The sequence below is a fragment of the Echiichthys vipera genome (genome assembly GCF_963691815.1).
Source record: "Echiichthys vipera genome assembly, chromosome: 23".
Taxonomy (NCBI): Eukaryota; Metazoa; Chordata; class Actinopteri; order Perciformes; family Trachinidae; genus Echiichthys; species Echiichthys vipera.
Window position 1 is genome coordinate 7,804,943 of NC_139848.1, and position 20,413 is coordinate 7,825,355.

The 20,413-nt window shown below is 46.8% G+C and overlaps 1 protein-coding gene across 1 annotated transcript; it reads right to left on the reverse strand.

The window, feature by feature from the left end:
• Positions 1-1,954: 1,954 nt before the first annotated feature.
• adamts5 (ADAM metallopeptidase with thrombospondin type 1 motif, 5 (aggrecanase-2)) lies at positions 1,955-15,187 on the reverse strand. Its single transcript, XM_083937645.1, has 8 exons — positions 13,980-15,187; positions 7,447-7,579; positions 7,038-7,205; positions 6,405-6,688; positions 5,255-5,438; positions 4,962-5,137; positions 4,697-4,872; positions 1,955-4,551 (listed from the first exon to the last, which is right to left on the reverse strand). The coding sequence occupies exons 1-8, from the start codon at positions 15,081-15,083 to the stop codon at positions 3,858-3,860; spliced, it is 2,919 nt and encodes a 972-aa protein (XP_083793771.1). The 5' UTR covers positions 15,084-15,187; the 3' UTR covers positions 1,955-3,857.
• Between the last annotated feature and the right edge of the window lie 5,226 nt (positions 15,188-20,413).

Genomic DNA, 20,413 nt, shown 5'->3' on the forward strand with positions numbered 1-20,413 from the left:
ATAAAAAAAAACACACGAAGAGGACACCACCACCACCACTGGACATGAAGGCCACTGCTATGAATATGTGTACACTGTAATTGTTGTTTGAAAATTTAAATAAAAAATAAGTATAAAAAAAAGAAACATGTTGTATTATCAATAATAATAATCCAATATATTCAATTCAATTGTATTTATAGTGCCAAATCATAACAAAAGCTATCTCAGGACACTTTACAGAGTAGGTAAATGCATATAACACTCTTACAGAGGCCAGTGTAGATGTTGGGTACTTTTACCTTTGATACCATAATATATTTTTCCATAAATGTTTTCTTAAAAACTTCTAATGACGTGTATTTACATTATTTCTTACCTTCACTAAAGGCCACAGTGACAGCGGTCCTCCTGTCATAACGTGTGTGATGATAGCAACTGATTAGCATCAATTAAAAACATAAACATCATGAACAACACGGACACAAAGATATTTAAATATATAGATTTTATGTACATATATTCATGTGGATGACTAGAAAAGAAACACTATATTCTTACAAAGGAACGCACAGTCATATTCCTAAGTTACATAGTAATTTGATACAAAATTACTATAATAAATAAAACTCATCTCATGGTTTTTTTTTATTCACACACACACACATACCAGTTGTACAAACAATAAATTACAAGTTCAGTGCTGTGTTTCTGTCGTTCAACGAGATGGGTTTCCCCACTGGAAGAGTCAGAGCAGGTTGTGTGTGTGTGTGTGTGTGTGTGTGTGTGTGTGTGTGGAGTGTGTGTAAGGGTTCATGAGATATTCAAATGTTGTGTAACTGATGGATTGTTTCCGTGTGTCTGTGTGTGTACATTCCTGTGTAAATATGGTTGAATACTAACACATATATGAAAGATCTACTCATTGTACAAAAACGACTACATCGTGTAAATAAATCTGAATGTGTGAGCGAGGGAAAGAGGATATGTCGAGTGGTATGTTGACCTGGGTCATGTACCATCTGAAAAACACTTGCTTGTGGTTTGTTTTCGCCTGCACAGGTGCCAGATGGGTGAGGTTTGCCACAGAGGAAGATGTAACAGGTGCAGTTTAGCACAATTACAGGAAGGTAATTTAAAAAGTCTGTTTGATATGTAATGTGCATTGTCTACACCAAGGCTGCCCAACCCTGCTCCTGGAGGGCCACTGTCCTGCATGTTTTAGGTTCCTCTCTGCACTAACACAGCCGAGTCTAACCATTTTCAAACCTGTGACGAGCTTCAGCTGCTTGATAACGAGCACATCATTGGATTCAGGTGTGTTAGAGCAGAGAAACCTAAAACATGCAGGACAGTGGCCCTCCAGGAGCAGGGTTGGGCAGCCCTGGTCTACACCCTAAACGCACCCTTGATTAAATACCTTTTAAATAACGAGTTCACTCCAGTTACAGAGAAACAAATCATGTCCTTCCCAAAGTGGCCTGTAGTGATGCAGATACTTTAGTTTAGTTATTATTCACATTCTTGAGAGCTAGACAAGAAGATTGATACCACACTCGCATTTGTTCATTGAATATGATGCTAAAGCTAGCAGCCTGTTAGATTGGCATTACAACTGGAAACAGGCGTTTTTACAGGCGTTCTATTTTTGCACAGATTAAACAAACAATAGCTGAAGGGTTCGTAAGGAGATGTAAGAAGGTGTCTTTCTAATCTTTGATTCAGACTAGCTGTTTCCCCTTGCTGTAACCATTTATGCTAAGCTAACATGCTAACATTTCCATTTTCCTGGCTTTAGCTTCGTATTTAAATGATGTAGCAATCTTTTTGTTAGCAAGTAAATTAACTATATGCCAAATTTCAATCTATTTATTCAAATCAACAGCAACACTAACCCCCCCCCCCCCCCCCCCCCCCCCAGTAGTCATACTTTCTTCAGCAGAAAGTAGTTCCAAATAAATTGTTGAGAGTAGGGTTTGAAGATTGTCTGAAGTAACCAAGGCACTGTTTCTTGAGTTACAAGATTCTGCTCAGAATCTTAAATATATGTTTTCAAAGCTGTGATCATCTACTGAGAAAGCAGATGGACATATTTTTAGACTGACCCTTTACAATCATCCATTCTGTGGCATAATCCCAATTGTTGTAATGTGGCAAACACCACCCAAAAGGGTTGGAATCAGATTTAAAGAAAATCATTTGTAAAGTAGTGAAACAGAGAATGAGAAAAGATAGAGTTGAATTGCAAAAGGACATTAATGACTGCATTAGTATCTCCCTTGCTGTCGTTGCGAGTATCCAGGGCACACATTGTCATATTAGCGTTGCTTTATCTAAAAAGATAAAGAGACAAACAAACAGATATTGATCTCCACAATAAAACATGAGGACCGTAAACCTCCCAGCACCACCATAGTGACTGATACAAATGGAACTGAGGGTGAAGAGGCTTCAAGACGCACATGTTCAGGGTACGTACTGTATGTGCGTCAAACACAGGCCTGGGTACGTGACTGTGCTAGCACATAACATGCACACAAAGACACACACACACACACATATACACTACACGCACACACACACATTCACCAAAAATCAAGCATTGCCCCGTTAACCTCCATAAATGTTAAGGAGTGTCGTGGTTACTTTGCCCCTTTGTCGTTTTAACTGTTGTAAAGTTTGTCCCCTGAAGGCCACTGTACGCTCTCTTTCCATTCCATCACACCATGCTGCTGGTTCTACGCGCACAGGTGACTTGTGTCTTTGGGGTAAACTTTCGTTCCGAGTTTTTGCGGAGCAGATACTTTTTTTAAGAACCTGAGCAGAGAAGTATCTTTAAAACTGACTGGACCGAGGATCATTTAACCAAATGTCTGGGTGTACCCGTTCATTCTTGGTCACCACTGTGGGGAAATAGTTCATGATCAGCCCTCTCTTCCTCTTGTGCTGCTCCTCGGTTTTCAGCTGGACAGCTCAGTCTAATAAAGACAGAACGGTTACGGTCTGGCATATGGGAAGCCCTGATCCAGGACCAGCATACGTATGTGCATCTCCTGTAACTTGGACATTTCAGTCTCTAAGTGGCTCATTAAATTCTTTATGGGAAGAGTGTTGGTAGTCAATCGAAAGATAAGGAGCACACCAATCATCTTTGTTTTTACATGGTTTGTTTTGTTTTTAATGGACCCCAAGATTGCAACAAAGATCGCCTTCCATCCAGTGAGTTTGTAAAATTCTGCCCGTAACAAATTTTATGAGCTGTCCAGTGACTGAAGTGTCTAAGTTACTGGAGTAAAACAGGACGTAGTACGGCCGACGCGGGCGTGATTCGGGAAGAAATGACGACAAAGTGAATAAGGAGTGCTTCCCGTTGTTGGGGCTCTTGTCTCGGACACACTCGGGATGAAAGACAAAGGAGTGTGACTTCCAAATCCCCACAGTGATTAGGACACATGGAATAGCATAAAAAAAAACAATACGACAGGCATGCCATTACAGGGCAACACATACTAAGCCTCCAGGGTTTGGAGACTGACGTAAAGACAGTCAGTTACTGTCCATGTGGAAACGACATGCAATTGAAGTCCTTAGCCAGAGCGGTACTTGTCACTATCATACGGACACTGTCCTTCGTTCTACTTGAGCTCTGCATAGCTACTATGATTCCAGGACAATCCTCTGGCATATAGTCAGGTACAACCATGACAATGTGTCTCTGAGTCTGTGTATCTGGTCCAGGCGCTTTCAGCCAACATTCACAGTCCTGTTTAAGGTCCTTAAATTCATGGTCCATAGTCCTACATCCAGCACTTGAGACCTTAAACTTCTTCCTATGAATTGTTTCTTGTCTTACGCATCATTTCCCCCCTCCTGTCGCCTCAGCATTTCTTCACCAGACAGTGTTTGAAGGCGGAGGGTCGGACACCTAACACGCAGCCCTTGGACAGTTTCCCATCCTGGTCCTTACACTGCACTGTCCGGCTTTGCCAGCCAGTGTCACAAGTCCTGGAGCAGGTCATCCAGGCCCCCGTTACCCAGCGAGGCCCCGGGGTTGGGGTGGACGGACCTGGAACTGTCGGTGGCCCTGTGACCAGGATAGGGGAAGCGGTGGAAGATGTAGTGGTGCTACTGGTGGTGGTGGTGGTGGTGGTGGTGGTTCTCGTCGTGGTAGTGCTCTGTGCAGGGGTCGACTTTGGTTTGGGGATGAGCGGAGCCGACGGCTGCTGCGGGACTGTCCGGCGGGGCATGAAGAAGCTATAACGAACATCCAGGGGCTTTTTAGCGTCTGTCGCTAGAATCTGGATCACCAAGGCTTCTTGGAGAGCCCCCGGACCCATGCTGTGAAGCCACTCGTCCCTTTGGCTCCACCCGCTGTAGTTGAGCACAGAGCCGTTGAGCGGGATGATCGTCTCAGAGGTGGAGATCATGAACTTGCCGTTTAAGAGGTACTCGTTGTTGGGCCGTCGGAGGGCCAGGTAGGCGGTGTAGCGGGTCTGGTCCTTGGCCTTGTGTTGACGGACCTTGATGTGGGTGGAGCCTGCAGGGATCTTTACCACGTCTGTGTAGCCCTTACTATTTGTCAAGAGAATAAGTAGAAGAGAGGTCGGATAAGAAGATGATACAGTGTTCTTTGTCATTGCCCCATGGAGGTTATTAGTCACCAAAAAAATCACGACATCAAGACTATGACTAACATTATGATTCATCAGTTTCTTACCTCTTCTTGGTGAAGTTGCCCACAACTCGTATACATCCTGTGCTGTCGCCTCCACATATACCGCACTTGTCAAACTGGAGCTTGGAGCCTATGATGCCGTCGCACCCTGTCCGTACACACTTCCCTTTCACGCACACCGAGCTGCTGTAAGGACGACACTCTGTCCCGTCTATCACCTGAACACAAAAAGTCAAAAAAATCACTCCCCACACTTGACCCCGTCTCCATTAAATACCCTTCACCCGATTTTGTTAAACAAACTCACCCTCTGAGAGAACACCACATAGTATCCTGTTCCTTTCGCTCTGCACGTTAGCTTGCACACGTCTTTAGGAAGGACTCCAGCGTACTTAGGCACCCACTCAACAAAGGTCTTCACCCCTTTAGGATCCGTCTGGGGACCGTTGCGCACTTCGCATTGCTCCTGCCGGAAACTCTTATCTGGAGAACGGTTCCATTAAAAAGAGAGTTTAAAATTGAGAACTCATTGTATGTGATAAACAAACATTAGCATGTACCGTCATAACCATGCACTCATTCTCCGGTTGTCACACTCACTTGACGGAGGACATGGTGTGACGTTGCAGGACCGATAGATGGCTCTCTTCCCCGTGCAGAAGCGGCCATTATTGCGTGGCGGCGGGTTGTTGCACAGGCGTTGGGCGAACTGCAACCCGCCTCCGCAAGTTCTGGAGCACGCACCCCAAGGACCCCAGGAACTCCAGCTGCCATGGTTGGACGCCTGGGAGACGAGAGGTCAGAGCAGAGAGGGATGGAGGGAAAAGAAAGACAAAAAAAGAGGACGATAAGTGTTTATCAGACGTGTTGGGGTGTCACAGGGAAAGCCCTTTGGAGAGAGAGAGATGTGGCATGCATTGTGGTGTGAAAAAAGAGACAGGCTACCACCATGTGATAAAGCCTCTCATCAAGACAGCATGACTGGATTGGATTATGTGGTGTAACAGCTCACATGCTTCCCCCCAGAGGAACAGCCTGAATGAAATTCTCAAAGTACTTATTTTTGTGTTTTTCCAACAGACGCTTCATGAGTCATCTGAGATAAAAATGACTGGATAAGTAGCGTTTAACATTTTATGAGACAAAGCTGATTTTATAATCCTGAAGTTCTGCAACGCTTTTCCATTTAGTCCCAGTGCTGAGTCGCTGCTGTAATGCTTCTTTCCACAGTAAAAGCCACTTAATCTGCAATCATACTGTAAGACGTAAATATAGGGGTTAAGAGACGCTGAAGTCTCGAATGAAGGGGCTCAACGTCGCTCTGAGCAGCAAAGTGGTCGTCAGAACTTGGGCCGGATCCACACATACTTCTTTCACATTCCCTCCCTGACACACACACACACACATACACACACACACATACATACAAACACAAACACAAACACACAGCCTGCCAAGAACAGATTTGGTCCTTTAACTCATTAAGGCCAAATTCAATTAGGATCCGTTTAGGCAAGGCCAGGAAAACAAATCAGCAGTGGCATAAATAAAGCAGACCACACAACGAAGAACCTGTGACATTTACCTCTCTTCAAGTGTCTTTCTCTTCATCTTTTATATATTTGCACATTGTGGAAATGAGTGCTTAAAATACCAGCTTTTGAGCTATAAAAAGAATGTATTTTTGGTTTGAATCCCTTTTATTAGTCACCTTCCAGCTCTGTGTCCTCCGTTTTCTGATTCCACTTACCGAGTAGTGTCTCTTGCGGGTCTTGTCCACGCACTTTCCCTGCAGGCAGATGCGTCCCTTCCCACAGGGCGTTCCCTCCACAGCCGGCAGCTTCTTGGTTAGACACACCATTTGTCCCTGGCGGATCACGGCGCACCACAGGCGAGAGCATACGTCCATGCCCGGGCAGACCGTGTACTCAGGTCCGAAGGCCAGGCGACACTGGCGGACGGCGTCGTAGCTCTGACCTGGGAGCTCCTCGGAGCCCAACAAGGGCATGCGAGGAGAGTCTAGGAGACACTCGGCTGTGGCAGGAAAGAGGGAGGGCTTGAATTATTCTGAAAGTGATTCAAACCGACAATGCTTTACGGCCTTAATGAATGACGCTACTCGATGAGGCCATTTGGCCGCACTGCACCTACACTCAACAAGCCAACAAGGTAATAGGATTGTAAATAACTCTCTATTAACAGGAGATTACAGCTTCGTTTGGTAGTAAACCACTCTCAGTGTGAGAAAAGCTATAATGAGTCAAATTCACATGGATGCAATTTGTAGATGAAGTTAAAATAGAACTTGCACTGGCTGAGAAAAGTCCTCATGGTTGAAAGAACTACTGACTCTGTGTTGCGCTGCGTTTTCTCCCACACTCACCGTTGCCGTCGTCAAAGAAGTCCGTGATGGTGGCCGAGGTGCAGCGGCTCCAGGGTTTGGAGGCGTCGATGGACGTGAGGATGGAGGACATGAGCCGCTTGTCGCTGTTCACTCCAAAACGCTCCTCGCAGAACTTGGAGTCGTCGTGGGACAGACCGAGCAGGTGACCTGGGGCGAGGAAAGAAAAGGACGAGATGTACAGAGTTGACGGAAAGGGAATGACGAGACAAGTCGCGGGTTTGCACATGCAGCAAGAATGAGAAAGGATAACATAGCGAGCGCTCTGGTGTCAGGTGAACGACATCAGACAATACTCTTGGGCATATTAATCAGCGAGAGAGATGTGCTGACAGATGTGCAAGCCCTGGCGTGTAGTTACCATTGTGTGTTGATGCGTCTCCATGCCTACCTATCTCATGCGCGACAGTAAATGCGGCGTGAAGCCCGTCGTCCTCGATGACGGCACAGCTTCTCTCTGGAGAGCAGATGGTGCCGACGTCCGCCATGCCCAGGGTGTCGCAGGAGTGATGGCCACAGAGGTCCTGCGACAAAGGAAATGCTGTAAGTTTACATTACAGGTCCTATATTTCCATGCATTTTGTTTTCTTTAAATATAAAGGAGGCCTGTGTGCTGTACAAATACTGTCAAAGTATAAAAACACATTATTCCAAACACTTTTAAAGGCTATAATCACAGGAGACATACTTCAAAATAAAAGTCGCAAAAAGTGCTATTTCCAAGCCTTTTTGATTTATTTAACACCTCCCATAATGCAACGCTTTACAGACTCCCTGCCTTTCAAACTCCACAACTCAAGTAAATAAGACTCCAAGTCGAAGTGGAGATCTCCAAGTGATGTCAGTTGAGTAGAACTTCCTGTGACTGGTGATTTTAATTTGGAAAGTTGCTGGAGTTTCCCTTTTTGAAGTCCCGCTTCCTTCCTCTGCCTCCTCCACCTCTCTGTCTGCCTGTCTGTCTGAGTACAAAGTATTGATCTTTGTTTTGATTCCCACACATGTCCATGCAGACGAGGCCTCGGGGTGCGCTGCTTAGCTCTGCCGAGTGCAGCGATCAATCAGTTAATCGTACCGTCACATCAGAGCACGCATGCCTGCACGCGGGGCCTGGGTGCATGTGCGTACAGACCGACGACGCAGCAGAACATGCTTAGAATGAACATGTGCATTCAGGGTACAGATGCACATAAACGTATGTGTGCAGAACATCCAAAAAGTAAAAAAAAGCACACACAAACACACACACACACACACACGCACACGCACACACACACTCTCCCGTGGAGAGGATGAATCGTCATGTTAAGTGGTGCTGACAGGCCTGCTGGGTCATGTGTGAGAGGCTCTCTGGGAAGGGTGTTTACCCGTTCCCGGCGGGATGGTTTGGAACAAACTGCCTTGTGTTCTGCGCTCACACACATGACTGACTAGGTGGGACCACTTCACACACTCTAAACTACAGGAGGTACATGTCAAGAAATAGGTACGGAGCACATGTAAATGTACAACACAGACTACATGACTAATGGTGACTTTCTCTCTCTCTCTCTCTCTCTCACACACACATACACACACACACAGAAAACAGAAGGAGTGCCTGCTTTGCCAACTGTCTGCTGGATACACATGAAGCGAACAAAGGGCAAGTCAAACACTCTCGCTGCGTGCATGGAAGTTTCCTCGAAAACTATGAAAGGAAGTTTGTTTTGAACCAGTGTACAGAGAATATCGTCTTCATATTTTGTTTCTTTTTCCTCGTTTCCCACACTCTTTCACCCCGACATTCTTTACAACTCCGTCCATTTCATTTATTTATTCACTCACCCAACTCCCAGGCACTAGTGCGGGAGCTGTTTTTGTTTCAGTCTCTCTTGTAGACACACACACACACACAGCTCTCAGTGTAACAGGAAACGTAGAAAAATTGTAATATCCCGTTTGAAATGAAATGGTGACGTGTGAAAAATACCTGACACGACCCTGAAACTCACATCGCTGTGTCTAAGCATTGTTTACTTCCCTCCGCCAACTCTCTTCCCAACTTTGTTTTCATCCAAAGACCTCTCACACGAGCAAACAAAAAAGAGGGGGAGGGGGAGAGCACAGGAATCAGACGCTCGAGGAGGATAGAGGGATGCCGGATATTAAAGAGAAGAACTGAGAGAACAAGGAGTTACAGAAATATTGGCAAAAATAACAGGAGAACAGGTGGCAAGCTGGTTGTGAAGGTCAGGGGGCGATCAGAGCTGTGTGTGTGTGTGTGTGTGTGTGTGTAACAAGACCACTTGCAAGCTAAGCCAAGGCTTGTGTTAAACAAATAGCCAGCCAGACTCAGACTCAGACACACACACACACACACACACACACACAAAATTCGCTGTTGGAGAGTAAGTTTAGCTGTGTGTGATGAAAACACCCTGCAGGCTGATTTCAACAAACTGGACGGGTCACAAATGATTCGTCACCAGCGATTAAACGATAAAAATGGAAAATAGCATGAAAATTAAATAATTTTACTCCACAAATACTTTTATGTGGAGTTTTGTACTATTTGGCATATGTTAGCATGCTAACACACTAAAACGGCGAACGTGGAAAACAAATCTTCTAAACATCAGCAGCATGTTAGCATTCGCATTGTGAGTGTGTTCGCATGCTGAAATTAGCAATTAGCCTAAATGTCACTGTGCCTAAGTTAGCATAACCTCACAGATCCGCTAATAGTGAATGTAGGCTGTACATGCTTGGCAGCATGCAAGCACAAATCAAAAGTGGTCCGAGTGTTGATCCCTGTGGAGCACCGTATTTGCAACATTACGATATAACAAGCTACTCAGATAAAATACGAGCAGAACCAGCTAAGTGTCAGCCCCTTGAGACCCATAATGCTCTCAAGACCCTTTCAGAAGATGTCATGGTCGAGATCGAGTAACAACAGGACACACAACAAGGTTGATTTATACAAGTATGAACCATCCTAAGGTCAGCGCTCAAAGGAAACTTCAGGACAGGATTGCAAACGGGAGGGCAGTTTAAAGTCACTGATGCATCACAGTGTGAAGAGAGTGAGGCCCCGTGTGTTGTTGGCAGACTGAACTCTCTGGCCAGTCGCATATGCAGACAGAGCCGGTGGCTGGGGTCGAGGGTTCGGGATCCGAGGAGCTGTCTGCAGGTTGTCAACATATACCAGACGAGGTACAGCACGTGTGAAATATCAAGAACTGTTAAAACAAATAGAGGGGCGAGCTGCGACGGCGGCAAGGGCTGGGAAATGTACACTGTAATGTACAGACACACACAAACACACGGAGGAGGAAGAGGAGGGGAAGAGGAAGACAAGTGCACAGGAAAGGGAGGAGTCCAAACTATGCACATGTGCACATTCCCGCATTCACTGGAAGAAGCTTAATGACATCACTGTGTTTAACACACACATGTGGAGGAAATGGATTGTGTATGGATATACGCTGTGTCTACATCACTGCGTATCTCACATCAATCATCATTACAGAAGGACCCTCTGCAGGCTATTAGGTTCATCAATGGAATCATAACACAGAGTTAGCTCATCATGGTATCATTTTACAAAAAAATGGCTATTGAAGGACATAAGTGGTATATACTTAATCTAATCTCATCTCATCTTCAGCCTCTTATCCGGGGTCGGGTTGCGGGGGCAGCAGCTTTAGCAGGCGACCCCAAACTTCCCTTTCCTGGGCCACATTAACCAGCTCTAACTGGGGGATCCCGAGGCGTTCCCAGGCCAGTGTGGAGATATAATCTCTCCACCTGGTCCTGGGTCTTCCCCGAGGCCTCCTCCCAGCTGGACGTGCCTGGAACACCTCCCTAGGGAGGCGTCCAGGGTTCATCCTTACCAGATGATCCTGAACCACCTCAACTGGCTCCTTTCTACACAAAGGAGCAGCGGCTCTACTCCGAGTTCCTCACGGAATACTTAATGGCTTTGATTATTTATATGTCATATTGTAAACATGTTGCCACATAAAACGCCCTTATTGACGTTTATTTAAACCTAACCTGGCAGTTCTGAGCGTGGGAGTTCTATTTTGACCTTGGGATCATTATCTGTGACGAAATATTCTCAACCCGATCTAGTTAGTAATTATTTTCCTGTCTATATTTTCACTGATTCAGTGTGGTAACCTGACACATTTCTGGTGTTTATGCCTCTGATTTGACCACTGCTGCTGCAATACTGTATGTGTAACTCAGAGTTTAATCTTAATCGACTCATTTTTTATTCGGTCTGGATGTGGCACTTGGCTTAATGCCCCGAAATGTAATAAATAACTAAATAAAGTTGTATAAAGTGCCCTATTTGTATGTATCTATTATTACAAATCAAAGGTTGTTTCAAAGGTCAGTACTTGAGTATCAAAGGCATCACAAATACAGAGCTAGCAACCAAATATCTGAGCTAATGCTGCAAGAAATAAAAACAAAGAATCAGCAGCAGCATGAACACACACATGCATGTCAATATCTCCACTGCCCTGCAGCTCTCTCTCTCTCTCTCTCTCGCTCCACCTTACAGTGGGGCTTTGTCCACTCTCCAAGCTCGCAACAAGTGAACACAGCCATGCATAACGTTTAATGTTCCTATACACACAGATACACTCAGAACGGTCCCCGGTCCCCTCAATGTGCCCGTTGTTTTGTTCCGGTGCTGGTATGTGTGGAACAGGGTGACACCGCCACACGGGTCAGCTCACCGCGGGTATACGGGGTGTTGGAGTAATTGGACCTGACCACAAAGAGACGGGTTCCCTCCAACTGTGCTCTCCTTCTGCACCCCCCCTCATCCTCTCTCCTCTGGGAACAATGAACTGGTCTGACTTCATAGTCAAGTCTTCAATGAGTTTCAGTTCGGAGGATGGCAATAATCAGGTTCTGTGTCTCAGACGCACAGATGAGAAGTTATTTCTTTTCACACATGAACTATTTGACGCCTCTGACAGTCAGTACAATGGAAGCACACCATTTCCTGTCGCACATCTGATGTTAATATACAGCGCGTGCATGTTTGTCTTTTCCTGCTAAGAGTTATTTTCCTGAGAAAAGAAATGAGCATGCCTCATACATCAAACTTCTTTCTTTTCTTCTTTTTCAGCCCAACATGCAGCGTGCGAGGTATGAGGCTTTTTATTTCCTGGCTGGCCTTCTGTCAATGGAAACTCTAATGGTGCTATCCTGTTTGCAAGATGATGGATGTTGTGCCGCTCTGGATGTTGTATGTGGAGCCACTCTTACAAAATGATTAATGGCTGGATGGAACGGTGTGCTTCTTAGCTGAGCACTGAGTGGGGTCACCTGCTTCGTGTGCTGACAGGTCACATCTACAGTATGACCCCTCTACGTCCAACAGTGAAGGTGAGATGTGTGTGGACGGGAGATTATGAATAATGCAAGTGCTGCGACAGGTGAGACGCAAACCAAGTGCTGACTAATAAAGCGTTTATGATGGAGGTTGTGTTTTCTTGTGTCTGTGTAGTTTTAGAAGCCTTTGAGAAGAACTCAAACCACCGGAGGATGGCACGTCTCCTGCCTGGGTCTTTCCCGTGCAGGTGTAGTGGCAACAGAGTGAGTGAGGAGCCACGAAGCGGTTGGCACAAAGGAACTGTGCCACTTTGCCAGCTTGCTGACCTCAGGTATGCACTACCGGTGGCCTTGCCAATGCATGACACCGCCAACTTGCAGCTGATGCCAGGAGATCGGAGGTAACACCACTGGCGCTTGCTTTTTCCGCCCAAGCCACGACAAGATCCTGCAGGAGCTGAACACACCACAATTCAAGGAGAGCTATCTGACTCTTCAACTGGAGCTAACCACCATGAAGCCACACCCGGGAGAGGTGAAAAATGCACGTCGATTTGTTGCTGCCCTTGCGGCTTTCCCGAGGCAGGGAGGGAAGAGAGGAGGAGAGAGAAAGGGACGGTGAAAGAAGGGATAAATGAGTGTGGTTTGGGTAAACGTAGGGCTTCTCACAGGGTGGATGTGTTTGTTTTTCTGACAGCTCCCAGCCCCAGCTGACAGACTAGAGGAGTAAAAAGGGAACAAAAATGTGCAGAGTGGAGTGATGAGAGAGATAGAGAGATAGAGAGAGGGGGGGGGGGGTAATCACAAGGCTGGGATGATTACCTAATTAACTGCAGTTTCTAGGGAGTTTTTGTGATGTTCCTGCACAATGCATCCAGCAGCTGATTTCAAACCTCATAACATGGGAAGAATTGGCGTGCATAGTCTCGGACACGCGCCCCAGATCACACACTCGTCGAGCTGTTAGGATGTCAGGGGACTGGGAGGGGGAGCATGAAGACAGGAGAGCCTGCCTAGAAAAACAGCCGGCGTTTGAATGGACTTTTACGGCATTACGCACGAGAGATCCATCAGCAAGGACAGGAGAGGGAACAGAAGGAGAAAGGATACATAAAAAAAGGGGTGGGGGGGTGGGGGGGGGGGGTGTATAATAACCAGGGACATGTGGGGGGCAGGTTGTCCAGTCTTCACTTCTGATTGACTGTGATGCAGATGTGGGAAATGATCCACGATTGGTCAAAATAATATGTCTCTTACCTACCGGCCCAAGGGGAAATACCGTGCAATAAGGCTGTTTATAATAAAAGAGTGACTGGAGTCAGTTCTTATCATTACATATATTATAATAAACCATTTGCAATAAGCCACCCAAAGCTCTCTGCTCAGGGCTCAGCTTCAGCTGCCGCCGCGTGCAGCATCAAAATAAAAACAACCCGTGGCGTCACTGCTGCCGCCTCGGCATCACACCGGGGCGCTAAGTCGCCTCTCCGTCAGCTGTGTGGGGCGGAAGACAGGAGCTACCAGGCGCCTGTCAAGTGACGGGAGAATGCAGGTGGAGGTGCGGGGAAGCGAGGGAAGTTTGTTTACCTGCCTGGTGAAGAGGATGGCGGCGTCGTGGTGGTGCTGGTGGTCGTCGTCCAGCGGGTTTTGTTGGTTCTGCCACTTGCAGAAGCTCTTCAGAGTCGCCGCGGCGTTCTTCGACACCTCGAGCCCCTTCTCCTTCTCCGTGACCACGATCACTTTCACCACCGACAGCCGGATGGGGTTCTCGATGCTGGCGTGCCCGTACAGCTTGGAGGCGATGGCGGCCAGTGTGAGCAGGTAGTGGTTCAAGTCCTTGCCATATTTCTTGGTCATGGTGTCGTCTGCCACCAGGAGCAGCTCCACGTGCCTGGCGCGAGAGACCGACCTCTTGCTCCGCGCGCCACGCTCCGGAGCGGCCGCTTTGGAGAGCCGGCTCCACAGTGTTCGCCCGCGCGCGCCGTGGTCATCTGTGCTTTCCTCTGCGGGTCTCTCTTTGCCCTGTCTCCCTCTCCCGTGACCCCTATGCCGGCGTTTCCCCACCGCATCCCTGCGTCCTCTGCGCCCGTCGCGCGTCCCGCAGCTCTCGCGCCCCTCGCGCATGGCCTCGAAGCTGAAACTCTCGCGCGTGAACACGTGGAGCGCGCTTTCCGCGTCCTTGTCCTGCAGGGCGCGCACGTCCTGCTCGTGTCCCTTCGCCCTGATGATAGGCGTGATGGTGTAGCGCGCGTGGTCCACGGCGAAGAAGCCCTCGAGACCCCCGCCGCAGAGGTTGAAGACGGCCAGGGACTCCGGCTTGGAGTCCACTGTCCCGCGGTACGCGCACTCCCGCTGTAAAGGCGCAGGGCTGTCCCCCATCATAGCGAGCACATACTGGGGACTGAAGTGATGCGACAGCACCGACTCGTCCCGCTCCATGTCCAGCTGAAACCGGCTCCCATCCAGGTACACCAGGTAGCCCACCTTCCCTCCTCCGTGGTAAATCCGGTCAATGGTCCGCACGACCCCGTCTGTCCTCCGGGCAGGTGCGAGACGCGACCCGTTCGCAGGTGGAAGATAGAAACCCTGGAAAGTAGAAAGCCCGGCTCCCAGCTCCAACTCCACGACGCACAGCAACAGTAGCCGAAACCAGAGCATGCCCTCGGCCAGAGCACCAAGGATCCGCACCATTGTTCATTCCAACCCGAACACCATCTATGTATCCACTACAACAACCTCGGGCTGGCCGAAGGGACAACTTTGAGTATTTGTTCCTCCAAGAAGCGCATCCTCCCGGTGTCCGAATCCCCCATGGAAGCACTCAGTAGTAAACAACAGGCGAGCAAAGAAAACCATTGAGGGGGAAAGAATGCAAACGAAAAAGAGCAGCAGAGAGGAACTGTGTGCAGGCTGGAGAGCACTGAGCTGAACTTGAAGAACAAAAACACAAAGTTTGCTCTTAATAGGACCCGGAGAGAAAAAGTCCTGCCCCCTTTGCGCTCAATCACCACTCCTCCACCCCCTCTTCTCTCTCTCTCTCTCTCTCATTCTCTCTCTCTCTCACACACTCAAATCAGAGTAAAGTCAAGTGCTGGAGGAGAGGAGAGAAACCTGAACAATGCTGTCACTGGAGTATTTCCCATTGCCTCAGCGAAGGAAAGAGGAGCCTGTTAGACTTTGGATGTCCATCAAAATCCTCAGGAATCATCACGAGGCAGAGAATAAGATGCTGCTCGTTATAGAAACATCAGAAAATACAACTCATCATCCCCTTTTTAGGTTTTCATCAGTCTCAGAGTATCAACTCGTAGGCAGCATTAATAAAAAGCAGCAAAAGAAGTTCCCAAACATGCTGCCACTCCCTCCATTTATCACCAGCCTGGTATTTTTACACTTTTACCACTTTGACTCCTTGAATAATTGAAGGCTTGAAGTCCAACAGGACTTGACTGGAGAGTTTCAGCAAACTAGAGGGAAATAGATAATTTATGGCTGTTCCTGAATAAGAGTTCTGGGAGTTCACGTTTAATGGTGTGTGGAGATGGAGGGAAATCTGTGAGCATGCATACAGTAGGTGCTGTACTTACTGGGAAAACTGAATAGGGGGGAAAAGGTGTGTGTGTGTGTGTGTGAGGGAGAGTTTGCAGGTGTGTGAATGGACCTGCAGCCCTGGGAGCTGTCTTGATTATTTATTGTACCTTTAGGGAAGTGTGTGTGGTGGTGCCAACGGGATACTCGTGTGCCGAGAGGGATGTAGCCATGCATACCTGAAGCCGCTGTCTCAGAACAAACGCGCTCTTTTCTTAAAAAGCTCATTTGGTGAGTCACCTAAGAACTATTACCTCTGCACACCACAAGGGGGGTGGGGGGTGCTCCCTTTGTGTCTACAAACACCCCACGCAGATATTCCGTTTCATGTTTGCCGCGTCGAACGGCCGTGAGCCCTGTGGCACGCTAATCCAAAGCTCCTACGTGACTTTGCCCGTGTGGGTAGTAAGGGATGAAGCCAGGGAGTGGACGTGAGGGTTTGTGGGCGGACGGCAGAAATGCGGTCGTGTTGAGGCCAACGTGTGCCTCATTGCCCCTTTCAGATCTCAACGTGGTACGGCACGCTCTGCATTCGATAAGCCTCCAGGGAGGAGATGGTTGTGTTGTTAGAAGTGGGGGTGGGATGGGTGGGCAAGGGGGTGCACGGGCTCGTTTGAAATCTCTGCTCCGGCCCTGTAACCTAATATCGAACACAACGCTGTGCCCTCAACCGGTATCGAGCTGCACTTCATGTCCAAATCGACTGTTATGCAACGATGCACCTCCCACCCCCCACTACCCGTCTCTTTTTCTCTCTGTCCTCGAGTCTCCAGCCCCCGCCGCTGGCTGCTGCTTCTCCTTTACACCAAACTGTCAAGTGTATTACCTGCAGTAAAAAAAGACACCTATAAAGACAGAGCAAACCAGAGCTGCGTGCGAGAGAGGATGTTTGATCAGGACACAGTGATGTCAAGACGGACCTTCAGCACCAGTGTATGAGTATAGGCATGTTAGTATGTGTGTGTGTATGTTGACTTTATCCCCATACATGTACAGAAAAGGATTGATACATGTGTTGCAGCTGCAAACTTGAGGAAACAGCATCTGAAAATAAACAACACACACACATAAACACACACGCTTTGGCTTATATCTCTACAATGCCCCCCTCTCCCTCCCTCTCTCCTCTTTGAATGTCACAGTCATCCCATTGGATCATTTTTAATCCCTATCATCTAAAAAGCGAGATGTATGCCAAAGCAACCATATGGACATAAACCGCCCACACACACACACACACACAATTACACAGTAACCCGGATCACACGTGCAAAGCAGGCTGCATCGAGTATTGAGCGTCACCAAAACAAGTTGTGTGTGTGAACCCGCGTGCCGAGCCACGTGTGTGGGACCAGCCCACCTCCTACGGTGGCTGGGAGGGGAGGGAATCCAATATGCTTAATTGACAGGCCGAGCCTTTTACATAACCGCCAGGCTCTATCTAAGTGGTGGTGTCAAAATCCCCCCCCGAACCCCCCCAGCGCTGCCACTCACCCTCCCTCTTTAGTCTCCATGACTCTCCTCCTCTGCACACACACCACATCTCTCCCTCCGTCCTCCTCTATCCCTCCATTGATGTTGGACCAGTAATTCCCATCAGGATGAAAATGCTTCTTGTGATGGTTGGACGGCTGATTGTGTGTGTGTGTGTGTGTGTGTGTGTACTTTCCCTTTTCCCTCCATCTCTCCTTCACTTCCTCTCTTCTCTCTCTTTGTATAAACCAGGTGTGTTCTTAGCATCTGTTACCACGGCGCCGAGGGAGAAAGAGCAACATCTCCTGGGTGAAAGCGGGCCCACCACCACAGGTATACTCTGTACTGGAGAACACAAACACACACCTGCACACACACTCTCACTTTTCTGCAAGAAATGAACACAACTCAACTCTTGTATCCACAAAATATATTCATTTAAACAAAGGAAACAATGATACACATACAAAAGAATGCATGTATATAAACAGATGATAAGACACTTGTATCCATCTGAGGTAAATTAAAGCCTTTCATAAGATAGCAGATGGTTTTTAAATGAATCTCAGAGGAGTAAGCAAGTTCAATCGTTAACCCCATCCAGGTCTGAATGGTAGAACAGGAGAAAAACAGCAGTTTCAAGTTCGCAAAAGGAACTCTTTATCTTCAAATACCTTGATACATCACGCTGGGCTCACTCATTACTCAAGTATCGCTTATCCTGTTTTTTTAGAGATTAAAACATGTTTTCACGTGAAGACGAAAAGTACATTCTGTCCCAACGTAATGGTGATTTCACAACTGAAACCCCCTGAGACACCGGAAAGACACCGTGGTGATGAAAACATTTAAAAGGCTGTCGTCACTGTAAGTCATACGTGAAAAAGACATTTTTATTAACAAGGTAAGGGGGGCTGATAATGAACGAGACATACATTTACCCTTGTCCTTCGTTTTGATAAACCATAGCACTGTATGGCTGTCTTTCTGTACCAGGATGTCAGTGAAGGAAAAACAAACAAACAAACATAACACATTTCTAAGAAAACAACTTCATTCTTCCCATTATCATACAGCATTTTCTTCGGATACACACACACTTCCATAGTCATTTCTTCATAGGTTTGCACTTCAAAGATTTACTCCATGTTAAAAAGTCACATTACAATTCAGGTTCATACTTGTATTTTGGGTTTCTACTAGAACATGTTTACATGTTTTAAGTCTGTCGGAATAAACTTGTATTCACCCTCTGTCTGAAACGCTCAGTTTAAGTGCCTGTCTCCTGAAAAAGCCCAGTCTGCTCTAATTGGTCAAAGTTCCAGGTTTTGCTCATCTGTGCTCTCTGCGTCACTGCAGCAGGGGAATGACTGTAACAGCGCTGTAGCAGCACTTTCTGCGTATATATAGTATAGTTGTGACATCACAACTATACAGAAGTCCTGACGGCTCATTGAAAGGCAGAGTTTCTGAATACGGACTGTGTGCGTTTCTCTGTGGATTGAGTGTTTTGACACTTTCGCAGTATTTATATATCACCTGCCTGTCGACCTGCTTTACAACAAGAAAATACATGAAAATCTCACTTTTTACACTATGGAACCTTTAACTTAAACGTTTTGAACTGAAGAGTGAAAACAATATTTTATGTACACAGCAGCAGCTGTGGCAACACTTTAACATTGTATTAAAACGTGCTGATTCAGACACTGTGATTGCATGCTACCCAGCTCAGTGAAAGACAGCTATTTTTGGTACAGTGCAAAGACGTACGCCGTTTGAGACAGTGTCTAACAACAACTAAAAAGAGTACAAAAACACATTCAAGTTCAACCATGACATCAAGTTAAGCACTTAATATATTGACAGTAAAACATTGTGTTCTTCTAATGCATCAAAGGCAGCGTAATGCTGCTCCAGTTGTGATTTCATACAGAAAGGCGACATTCTGGAAGCAAAAGAGACATCAATGACGATCCGCACCGTTAATCAACCACTCCAACCCGACCAACTAACTGTAACCAATTTGTCAATAGAGAGACGGACAGACTACAGTGCTGCATGTAATGTTTATGTAAATTAGTAATAACTGAGGTTCTCTGAACGCTGCTTTGTCACTTTCTGACCTGCCCGTTGGTCAACGATGATGTGTTGTTCTGCTCCTGGACGGCGTTCGCATTCACCCAGCTGTTCGGCTCAGAAGCACAAAAGGTCTGTTCCCCTATTCCATCTTCGTACCTTTTACACAGACGGCAGGTTCATAATAAAGGCGCAACAGCCCCGCAAAGAACAGGCAGTGTGAAAGGGGCTACTGCATGAGACAGTTCTGACTCAGAGTCATCAGATCAGAACGAAGAAGACTCAGCAGGGTCAAAGCTAAGCATGCAGGGATCTCTCATATAGAGTAAAGACATAGGCTAGTTATTTAGCTACTTCCTGTGCCTTGGATGACGGAAAGGGCTGTGATTAAATGGTCCACAACTGGTACACGAAAGAAACGCTATAGATTTCAAGCAGATAAAGTATACATAATTAAGGTTTGTTTTGTTTTGGTAGCTGGTAACAGGGTGGGGGGCAGGTCTCAAAGGTAAAGCATGCTGTTTCCAAATTCAGGGCTAGACCCTCTGAAGGAGCCACCCTCATGGGCTCTGGAGGCTGAACCAACACCACAGAGAGAGAAGAACGGTGCATTCAGGTGGCAAATTGTGTTGGAAATCTGAGTTTAAATTAAGATGAATTTCTTTATGGTAAATTGATACAAGAACTTTGAGTTTTGTGTAATTAACAATGTAAATTTAGCTTAAATTCAGAACTGAACCAGGCCTCTGTGGACTGTTCAAACTGATTTAGTCTAGAATTCTCAATTGGGACCCAGCAGCGTTAACTCTAACCTATACCCTCCCCTTTGCCACACCTGATTGGCTGACCAGCATCCAGTGATACATCGCCGTTGACCATCA

Coding starts and splice junctions, on each gene's coding strand:
- adamts5 (XM_083937645.1), bottom strand. CDS start 15,083: ATGGTGCGGATCCTTGGTGCTCTGGCCGAGGGCATGCTCTGGTTTCGG. Junction 7,580..13,979: donor CCATCCTCTTCACCAGGCAG/GTAAACAAACTT, acceptor CCTTTGTCGCAG/GACCTCTGTGGCCATCACTC. Junction 4,552..4,696: donor GGCAACTTCACCAAGAAGAG/GTAAGAAACTGA, acceptor CTTGACAAATAG/TAAGGGCTACACAGACGTGG.